The 11,238-nt window shown below is 48.5% G+C and overlaps 1 protein-coding gene across 1 annotated transcript; it reads right to left on the minus strand.

Annotated features, from left to right (window-relative positions):
- Positions 1-11,232, minus strand: MRRF (mitochondrial ribosome recycling factor). The gene is made up of 6 exons (XM_005421347.3): positions 11,104-11,232; positions 10,703-10,858; positions 9,374-9,492; positions 6,669-6,760; positions 1,218-1,377; positions 1-131 (listed from the first exon to the last, which is right to left on the minus strand). The coding sequence occupies exons 2-6, from the start codon at positions 10,767-10,769 to the stop codon at positions 54-56; spliced, it is 516 nt and encodes a 171-aa protein (XP_005421404.2). The 5' UTR covers positions 10,770-10,858; positions 11,104-11,232; the 3' UTR covers positions 1-53.
- Positions 11,233-11,238: the final 6 nt, after the last annotated feature.

Genomic DNA, 11,238 nt, shown 5'->3' on the forward strand with positions numbered 1-11,238 from the left:
TCCAGGGGCAGCTGGGATGATGTTTGTGATGTTTTTGGCAATCGGGATGGTGTTTATCCAAGCAGCTCCTTGGTCTTTGCTGCCAGCAGCTTGTCCATCTCTGCAGCAGCCTCATCTGCCATTTGCTGGATCTGTGGCAAGACAGCACAAACCAGAGCTCTGTGTGAGATGATGCCACAGCTCAAAGGGAAAGCAGTGACCAAACCACCCCTTGGAACAGAGCCTCAAGGGACTGGTGATGGCTGGAGCCCTGCCCAGGGATCAGCTCTCCTGGTAACAAGGGATGGCCATGGCCAGTGTGCAAAGGGGATGGAAACAGGCAGGAAAAGCCTGGAGCACACTGTGTGCTGTGCACTGGTTCCAGGGAATTAAGATCTGCTTGTTCACAAGGCCTGACAATGACCTTTGCTCATAATGGAAAATCTGGGTACAAGAGAAGAATTCCACAGGAGCTGTTACCTCCACCAGTGCAGAACACATCTGTGTCTCTGGGACAGAGGCTTCCTGCAGGATTTGGTTACAATGGCATGGCCATTTCTCCTGCTTGCACAAACCCTCTGTATACCCATGTTTATTTTTGTGAGCACACACAGAACTGTCCCAGAGCATTTGCAATGTATCTAACTTTAGCTGTTAATAAACAAACAGCTAAGGAGTAATGGCCTGCCTTCAGAGGCATCAGTTCAGCAGAACACTTAGGCTTGTGCCTGAGTTTATGCCCAAGTAATTGACTTTAGTGACATCTGCTCTTAGGGAATTAGGCATGTGCTTAAGTATTTTCCTGAACTGGAGCCAAAAACTCAGAACAGAGATAATCTTGCAAGCCTTTTCATTAATAACAACTGGAGCAATGCTCATTAACACATTTGCAGTGGCCAGGCATGGCGTGAGTGGTGGTACAGCCATGGTCATGGATTGTTTCACTCCCTAAATTCTGCTGGTTTGTGCAACAACCTCTTCCAGTACAAAAGCTTTTGGGGAATTCTTTTTCCCTGTGTCAGCTTACAATGGCTCATATCCTAAATCTGGCTTTGAGACTGAAGCCCCAAATCTCACAAAGAAAAAGCAGTTCCAATGTCACTGCCAGCTCCAGAAATTCAGCCCAGGGCTGTCCATTGCCCCACTGGATTCTCAGTGCTGAGGATTTGTCAGCAAGGGCTGGGACAAACCACTGAGCTGTGGGACACCAAAATATGGCAGAAGGAAAGAAAAATTACCTGCTTTTCTAGCAGCCAGATGGTATCTTCTGACACTTTGTTCTTGGACTTCTTTACTTGGGTGATGCTTTTGCTTCTCACCTTTCTCAGGGCCTCTTTGGACTTGTTGGTGGACTGCTTGGCCAGCTTGGCCAGGCTCTCCCTGTGCTCCCTCGTGACCCTGGGAGAGAGAGGAGAGGAAAAACACCAAAAGGAAAAGCAGTGTCATGTGTAGCACAGCCAGATTTATTTTCTGTGGAGGACTCTGGGTAAATGAGTGATCCTCTCCAACTGGTGCTGCCCTGCTCAGGGTCGCTCAAGAGCTGCTGGTTTAGATGGAGCTGGCTCTGTGTGGAGGCACAGTCTTGGGGCAGAGGGAGTGAACAGCTCAGGACACGTTTTTATTCTGCTTTGGTCCACCTGGGAAAATCTGCCAGCTCTGCACAGCATTCCAAGGAAGCAGTCTTGAACCTAGAATGGAAAATTTCCAGCTCAGCTCTAAGCTGGGGATCTTGGACTGAATCTTGCTTTATAGTTCTTGCTGCAGTGCCTGAAAGTCATCTTGAAGTGTTCAGACTTTCCTTACTTCCTGCTGCCAAAGCATGTGTGGGAAAGAGGAAAAATTCAGCTCCAGACTTGAAAGATCAAGTGTAAAGTGTCATCCTAAAAAGCACAAAACTGCAAAGCTCCTGAAACTGGGATTTGCCTGCCTGAGGCTGAAGAGCCTGAATTATGTACCTGGAAGCTAATGAGCTTATCTTTCACTCAATCTTATTCCAGCTCACCATGAGCAGGATTTCCCACCAAGATGATATGAACACCTGGGTTGACAAGAGGATGCTGCTGGACATGGTAAGTCACAGGTAACCCAGACCAGGGTGAACCCTCCCCCTGATGTGGGGCCAGTTACTGCTGTGGTGTCACAGAAAAGTGTTCAACTTTCTATCCCAAACTGAAAACTGGTGATGAGGGCTCTGGGATAAAAGGCTCAGGAATGGCTGATGTGTCCCCCGAGCTCGGGTCATGCTCCAGCACCTACAGCTAACCACTGTCAACTGCTAGTGCTTAACATTAATATTTTAATTATTTTCATAGCTCTTGGAGTTTCCAGACTGCCTGGAGAAGGAAAAACCCCGGTGCACTCCCTGAGACTCTCTAGCAGCAGAATGTGTGGGGGTGCTACTGCAAAATAAACATTTCACAGGAGTATTTAGAATTGGCTGCAGCAGCCTGGGTCACCAAAACCCTGGGGCCAGGACTCTTTGCACGGAGAGCTCAGGAAATGTGGGGTGAGGGTGCCTGGGCTGTGCCCCTCAGTGGGTGTGGGCTGTGGGGGGCTCTGGGGGCACAGCTGGACCCTCAGCCCGTCCCCACAGCCACGTCTCTGGCAGCCATCCCCGTTTCCCAGTGCCAGAGGGAAGAGGTTTCCCAGAAGCAGTTAGTATTTACAGGAATTCAGGATGGCCAGGAAAGCTGGCAGACCCAGAGAGCCAACCCAGGGCACCCCAGGCTGTCCCCTCCCTGTGGAGGGGCTGGCCAGGGAATGTCACATGGAATCTCAGAATACCCTGAGCTGGAAGAGTGCAACTCCTGGCCCTCAAAACCCCAGCCAGTGCCTGAGAGTGTTGTCCAAGCACTGCTGGAGCTCTGGCAGCCCTGGGGCTGTGCCCATTCCCTGGGGAGCCTGGGCATGGCTCCACCACCCTCTGGGGGAAGAACCTTGCCCTGAGCTCCAGCCTAACCCACCACGTGTGGCAGGAGGATTCTGGTCAGCACAGGCTGGAGCCTGCCCCCAGTGCCTGACCAGGAGGGAGCAGGGATCCCTCCCTGGGGTTCCCCTGGGTCCCAGCCCTGTTCCCTCTGGGATTCTCACATCCAACCCCCCAGCAGAGCCCCGGCACGCCCAGAACCCCCAACGGAGCTCACAGGCACAGCTCTGCCTCAGGGCACCTCCTCGGGCAGCTTTTTGGGGTAAGTGGGGAGGGAATGCTGGCTGCTCAGCCTGCAGGAGGGAGCTGGGGTCTCTGCCGTGCCCTGCTGGGTGGGAGGGAGCAGCTCAGCGGGGCTGCTCGGGGTGGGAGCCCAGGCTGGCTGTGCCCAGGGTATCGCTGGCCTGCCCGGGGCTGCCGAGCCTTGAAGGAAATGTTTTTGTTTATGCAGCACTGCCAGATTTCCTCTGCTTCTTGGCACGGGGTCACAGCTTTCATGCCTCCCTGTCTGTCTTTATTAACACCAATTTCTTTTTATCACCGCGCAGCGCCCGGGAGTTTCTCAGCGGGTTTTATGTTCCAGCCAGACTGTGTGTAAATTCTCAGCAATGCTACCAATAATGCCAGAAACAGAGACTTTTCCAAGCAGATGCTGTTTCTGGTTAAGGGATCCATCAACACGAGCCAGGCCCCAGGTTTCTAAGGACAGTTGTTTTAATCCTGCCCCGAGATCTGGGACTTTTAAGCTGTTCTTAGGTATGTTTGCTTTTCTGTCTAGTAACCATTGTCCCTACCCCCTCTCAAAGCCAAAACAAAGTGTGAAGTGAACTTGGGGAAAGGGGGTCAGATGGGGAATGAGGACAAGCTCCCCACCAGCAGCCCATGGAGCAGCAGGGTCAATCCCTGCCATTCCCCCAGGGACAGCCTTGTCCTGCCTGGCCCAGGGCAAAGCCTGCTCAGTGACATCTCAGGGGGTCACATCTTTTTTTCTGAGGAATATCTTTCCTTCTGCCTCCCCCAGCACTGCAGCCCTCGAGGTCCCACCCCTGCATGTGGCAGAGCAGACCCTGAGAGGACAACCCAGCTCAACACAAGGCATTTCTCTGGGTAAGAGTGATTCCTGCACCTCCAACACCAGGAATTTCCTGTGAAGGACAGGGATCAGTTAAAGGAAAGCAGGCTAAGCTAAACACTCTGCATTCATAATTGCAGATAAACACAGGCTGCAACATTTATTGCTCAATAAAACGCAGGCAAGAGGCTCCTGATGATGAGCAGGAGCAGCTCACAACAGCTTTGGGGTGTTTTCAAGTGAAATGTTTTGGTCCTTTCTCCCCATAGTAGGTATCTGCTTATTTCTTAAAGGGCAGAGGGAAAAAAAAGGCTCACAATGAGTCATTAAACTTTCAAATGAGTCATCTGGCTTTCAGTAAAGCATGTGTAAAAATATTACTGATTTACAAACAATATCCAGTGTAACACAATGGGTCCAAAAAAGATGAATCTAAAAATGAGGCAATACCATAAAAGACACAAGGTCAGGTCAAATCCAGCCAAGAGATTAACCAATACAAATGTTCCCAGGGATGGTTTTCTTTCTTTTTTTTCCTCTTTTTTTGGTAATTTTTATTTTTAAACCCTCAGAGGCTACTTTTTATACAAATAAATATTGCCTATGCAGTGCTAGCCACACAAACAAGGAGAATGCCTTGGGGAGCAGAGGGATCCTGGCAGGCAGCAGAAGTAAACACCAACGACACGAGTGTATTTTTTCTGTTAAAACTGCATAGCAAAAGCTAAACTGATAGAATAAATACTGAAAAGCAAACTCCATTTTTTAATGCTCTGTTGAAACATTCTGGAGCACAGCTGGACCTGCACAAAGCAAAATATGGCACATGTGTGTCCAGCTGACAGGTCAGACTGAAGAGTGGTTATAAGAACAGGTAAGGACAATTTGGATTTGGTTTCATTTTTATTGTGCCTCCCTTCATGAAAGAACCAAAGCCTGCAGAACCAATATTAATATTGTCTCTTCATTTCTGATTTGTTGCTTACTTTGCACGCCTGACGTAATTCTGCAATTTCACTGCATCTGTCTGTTATATATTCTTTCATGAACTGCTGGAAATAATGCAAAACTTTAAAAAACTGCTAAAAGTAAATGAGGGATATGATCATCTTTGCCCTGCCTTTTTCATTAGGGGGTTTAAAAGGCTGGAACTGTTTATGTTTTAGGTGAGTGGCTGAAACTCCCACAGCCCCAGACATGGAGCTGGAGAGCAGAAGGGACTGGAGTGCCAGAGAGGGCAGATCTGGGGCACAGAATCCTTAACTCAGAACTGCCCAACTCCTCAGCAGCCAGGAAGGGACCAGGAGCTGCAGCCCTGACACAGGAGGGGAACACAGGAGCCCAGAGACAGAGCTTCCCTGGGTAGAGCAGCCTTGTTTTCTCTCTGCAGCACCACAGAAGATAGTGACAGACCTACACATTTGTTTAAAAACACAGGAATTTGTTAAAGCTGGGGATTTGCAGTTTTGGAGTTTCCTCCCCTGCAATTCGTATTCAAGGATGACCCAAGTGCCCATTAACAATCAAACCACTGTGCAGCAACCCGGGAGCCTCAGCAATTACAAAGATAATGGTGCCCTCCTCCTCCTCTGCCTCCTCTCCTGAGGAATGGGGGAAGGGCAGGGAGCACAGGGAAGGAAAATCAGCAAATAGAATGATAATGTCACTGCCTCTCACCGACAGCCACGGAAAGCTGCAATTAGACTTCTCTGATCAAAATGCTGGGTAAAATTCCACAGAATGTTTAAGGGAGATTTACAGCACACCAAATACCTGGTTCATCTTTCCCAAGAAGTCACAAGGGGTTTGTGCATGCCCTGTGTGGGAGCTGTTTGCCTTTACCATGGTGGGAAACCATGCCCAGCCACACCTGCCCAGGGTGTTCGGGTGCTCCATGAGGTCTGAGCACCCACAGGAGCTGATGAATTTTCCTTGTGCCCCCAGCCCTGTGCCAGGCTCTGTGTGTGTCAGTGACTGGAGCTGCTGGGAGATTCCTCATTTCATCTGAGTGGAGCCCCATTCCCAGGCAGAGCCAGGATCACTTCTGATCCAAACTGAAGCATGGATGCAGCAGCACCTCCTGCCTTGTCCAAGGTCTGTGTTGGGTGAGGGAAGTGATGCTCAGCCCTTGCCTGGGGCAACGTGTTCTTCCAGCCCCACGCCAAATTTTCTATATAGCCACCAGTTACACACTGTGTATTACACAAAAGAGTGAGCAGATTTTTTGTCAAAGCTATAAAATTCCTCCCTCTCACTTTCATCAGTTCCTTTTAGTGCTCTCTGCAGCAAGGTGCTACTCTCCCCTAACACTACTGGTTCAATGCTGCTGTTCTGTGCTGGTGTCATTGCAGGAATTTAGAGCAGGGCAGCAAAGAATCAGCCCCTGAATTTAAGCAATACAGTTTCAAAAGCTTTTGCCTCTCTTTCAAAGTGCTGCAGCCAGCCAGGACCAAGCTTCCTCTGCAGAGGGAAGATGAAAAATAAGACCTATCATCAGACGCCAAGATGTGGTGACAGAGCTCAGACACTCCCAAGAGGTTTCACAAGACCCTTCTAAGGGCTCGGATCTTTTCCTGAACCCAAACTACAGCTCTTTGGAAGGCAGCTGCATGGGAATACACAGCAATCATGCATGTTTAGCCTCTGAAGGGCCCTCCCTGCATGATGCAGAGCTGGGGCATGGACACTCACTTGGGAACCGGCACCCGAATCACCGTCCCGTCCACCTCGGGGTTCAGGTTCATGCCACTCTCCCTTATGGCCTTTGCAGCTGCAGCTGTGCTCTGTGGAACAGATCAAAAGGTAAAGGGAATTAGGAAATAATCATTCCCATATGCCAGAACTCTGTCAATAGTTGGCAATCCATCTCCATGGAACATGGAAACATTTACTTGTGTTACCAGCGAGATCAGGAAGTGCCATTGGTGCAGAGAGCTTTGATCAGGGCCAGTGGGAACGGCGGCCGCTCGTGCTGGGGAAGGGGCACGGGGAGGAGAGGGGAAGGGAGGCAGCAACAAAAGAAAACTGCTTTGCTTCTTTGAAACTGTTTGAATGGTTTGAGGCAACGCAGAGTGAAACCACAATAAATTCCCAAGGCAGGGCCCGGCTGTGGCAAAGGAGATGAAAGATTCTGAGCATTTGAAAATTCCAGCTGAACATTTCCCCCTAGAAATCACCCAGTGCCAATTCTGAAACCCTAACGAACTTAACCACTTCAGCACCACAAGCTGACCACAGGACACTTCTCAAAAGTCCCCCCTGCTGTGTTTGGAAGGGGGGGTGGCAGGTTTGCCTGGAGACTGCAAGGTGAATTCAAGGCTTCACCTCCATCAGAAGGTGAGTGCATCCCTACAGAGTGCCAGGCTTTGGGGTTAAAGCAGAGTTGGGCCAAGAACACCCACAGGGCTCTGCCAGGTCACTTCATTCTTGACTCTGTCAAGCCCCAGGAGTTTTTTTCCTGTGGCACTTGTTTCCTACCAGGCATGATGCTATTTCTGATACTCTTTGCCATCATTAACTTTAGCTCCAGGCTGCTGCAGTATTTATGTAGCTCAGACTGTATTTATAAAGCTCAGCTTTTGCCAACTGAGGCACAAACTAAAGCTCTGCAGATCTGCTCAGGTCCCTCATGTGTGACATCACTGAATGAGATGAATGCTCTGCTGGTGTTCTGCAGGAGACAACTGCTGTCCCCTGAAACTACACGGGCAGAGAAAATGCAACCAAAATGATCTCAGCACGTTAGGAATGTCAGTGTGTTATTCCATGGACAGCCCCTGGTCTGCAGGAAAGAAATACTCTGTATAAACTGTGTCGTTTAACATAGATATTGGAGGAGATAGAAGAGGAAAGTAATGAGAGAAGGGAAAATATTGCAATATAGCCTCCTCTTGTAGCCTGTGAAAAAATAACTGTATTTAAAAACCGAGTGTTGTTTGGTTTTATAACTCCTGGGAAGACAGACTTTGGCTCTGCAAGTCCTCTTCTATGATTATTTTATTTCTCAGACTCTTCAGGCAATTTTATTTTCTTCTCAGTGGCATGAATTACTGACTGTATGCTGTAAATAATGACATCAAGTGATCGTGTCTCTAATGGTTTTAGTCCAATCTATCACAAAACACAGGTGGGTATAAAGCAACTGTGGTGAGAGAAATGTTCAAGTGGTCCTTTAGCATGGAAAGCAAATGTAGGCAATGCTATCTAGAGGATATTTAATTTCTCCCATGCCCATTTCTCAGCCTGAGCTCCTGCCTGGCCATGGGATAAGCCATGGAGGGACTTCCCTGGCCCTCTCAGGACCTCACTGATGAGGGGCCTCCATTCTTCAGGGCCTTTATACACACGGGATACACTCTAAGAAACACTCAGGCATCAAGCGCCTTGCACTGACCTCCTCTGAGACTTTGCTGACTTAATTAATTGGGGAAAGCCTTTGCAAAATAAATAGAGATAAGGCCTGGCACAGCTCCAGCCCTGGAGCAGGATGAATTGTTAACCTTGAGCTCACCCCTGCTGCCCTGTGCCCGGCTCTGGGACCTGCTGCAGGCACCACCAGGGTGAGCTGAGCTGGGATTTGGATTTGCTGCCTCATTCAGGGCAGGCCTAAGGCTCCTGCAGAAAATTAAAAGAACTTATCTCTCACAGAAGATAAACCAGAGCCCCTGATTTGGGCTCTGACCTGCAGGTGCTGCCAAGGGAGGAGCTGGCCAAGCTCAGCAGTGCCCAAGTCGAGCTCTGTGACAGCACTGAGCACGAGCCAGCTCAGTCCCACCAGGGAAGCTGTTCATCACAGAACTCTCAGGGATACCAGCAGCCCTGGTAATACATAAGCAAGTTTCAGAGGTGTCTGATGAAGTCTCCAGCACAAATTTCAATGACACGTCTGGTTCTGTGCGTGGCCAATCTCGACAAGGAACTGAGATGAATACAAGAGGGCTGATAGAGCATTGCAGGCATGTGTGCAGTTCAGGTGAGTGTATGTGCTCAGACTTCTCATAAATGCATGGGAAATGGGCAGGGCTGGAAGGGCACAGTGAATCCAGGCATCTGGTCCACGGTGCTTTGTGTTGTTTCGCAGATCCAGCTGAGGGAAAGCGCCTGCAAAGCAAACCCCTGTAACTGTGGCACTCCTTGGATCCAGCCCTGGGAGCAGGCACAGCACTCAGTAACTCTGCTGTGAGCCTGTGCTGCTGCAGGTGAGCTGCTCTGGGAGCCACGTGGGGCTGGGGAGCTGCTGTCAGCAGCAAATGCCCCTTCTGCTCAGTGTCAGCCCCAGGGACACAGCCCAGGCTGCAGCCCTGCCACGTCTCACTGATTTTGTCTGAATGCCTCTTTCCCCAGCATCAACCTGTTTGTTCCTGTGGCAATTCCCTCCCCTGCCAAGGTGTCCTCACCTCTGGGAAGCTGCTCATGTTCACTGTCAGGAGCTGTGGTGACTTCTGTGAGATCTGCCCCAGCTGGTTCAGCGGAAACTTCCCATCCTTTGTCACCACAGTTATGTGATCCAGGGCCCCTCAAAAGAACCAAACACAGGGAGCCTCAGTGTGACAGAACACTGTGCAGGGATGCTGGAGAAAAACGTGTCCACATTGTCCCACTTCCCTTCTGCCATGCAAAATGCAGATGTTACAAAGGAAAAAATGGTGTTTACTCAGCCCTCAGGTGCTGTTTGTGTTCAGGCATCCCCTGGGTATTCACAAGGTAAATAATTCAAAGCTGCTCTAAAGCACAAAAACATGAAAACAAAACTCTTGTTTGTTTTTGCTACTAGAATAGGAAAACTAAGCAGGATTGTTAAGAATTAAAGGGAAATGGTTATTTTTTTAATTCTTACAACTTGAAGAAAATCAAAATGTTGCTATAAAAATCAAGACAAATATTGTCTTTAACTTAGCAGCACTATCTTAAACCCCTCTATTTTTTCCAGGCCCCCAGAGGGGTGTTATACACTGCCCAATTTAAAGTATTCCGTTTCTCCCTGGGCTACTCTTAATCTGCTCTCTATTTTCTGCTGCAAAATGTTAACAGCCCAAAAGGCACATGGGACAGGAGGTACTTTATCAGTGCAATTTAAAAAAATACCTATGGTTAAAATAAATAGTTAAGAGACTGAGCTAGGCTTCCCAGCTCCATTAAAGACAGAAGTGCCCCTGCCAGAGCTGGGGTAAGGAATGATTCAAATCTGGTCATTGTTTAATGTTAAACTTTATCCCTGAAACTTGATATGCTTACAAATGCTCCGAGTGTTATAGTAACTGCAGCTTAGGCAAACATTCACATTTCTTCCTAAAACACAGAATCCATGAAGGAGGCTCGTACAGGTTACTACCCACAAAGATGCACAGCAGAAAAAAAGTTTGCATGTGCCAGACACCAGCCCAATGGCAATTTCCAAAAGGATCATTTAATGGCAATTGGATTTTTCCTGCCCTACTGCACCATTAGCTGACAACCTGCTTCTTCATCACATCTGCAAACAGTTCAGTTAGACACTTTTGACATCTCCCACTTAAAAAAGCTATTTCCAGGAAGCTATTAACAAAAATGGATCCTTCCTGGTCAAGCTCAGGGTGAAGAAAGCCTCTAGCTGGGGATGTCAGGGTTGTAGGAATTGGGTAACTCCAGGAAAAGAAAATTGATTTTGAAAAAATCTGAGCTGTCCATTACTGGGATTTGTATCCTTATTTACAGGCTACAGAGCATCACACAAGGAAGTTACCAACCTGGTGAGGTTCTAACACTGAGATTTCTGCTGAAATCTTCTTTCAGAGCTTCTATGACCGCCTGCATATCTTCACTGGTTTCCTCCAAATTGATAATATCCTCAACTAGGGCAGCACTGATATTCACTTTGGCTTGACTCTGCCCTTTGCCTTTAGCTGCAGATTACACAAAAGATTAGTTTCTATTTCTGACAAGTTAGTTAGAAAGTAGAAAGAAGATATTAAAGTGAGATTTAGAATCAAGTCTAAGATAAACTGAAGCAAAACCAAAATAACTGTATTTTTAAAGAGCAAAGAGCTCACCACTTGAGCACATCAGCCAAAATAAATAAATATATTAAAAATGCTTACAAGTGTTGAAAGACAGGTTGCAAAACCGTGAGAAAAGCTGCCGGTTTTACCTTTCTTGGTAGCCAGCTGCCTGCTCAGCAGCAAGTGCTGCACACAGCGGCTGCAGCCCCCCGGGAGCGGGGCCGGGCAGCCCCCGGGAGCGCGGGGCAGCGCCCGGGCCACGGCCGGGGCGGAGCGGAGCAGCA

Source organism: Geospiza fortis, unplaced genomic scaffold, assembly GCF_000277835.1.
Source record: "Geospiza fortis unplaced genomic scaffold, GeoFor_1.0 scaffold27, whole genome shotgun sequence".
In the NCBI taxonomy this organism is placed as follows: Eukaryota; Metazoa; Chordata; class Aves; order Passeriformes; family Thraupidae; genus Geospiza; species Geospiza fortis.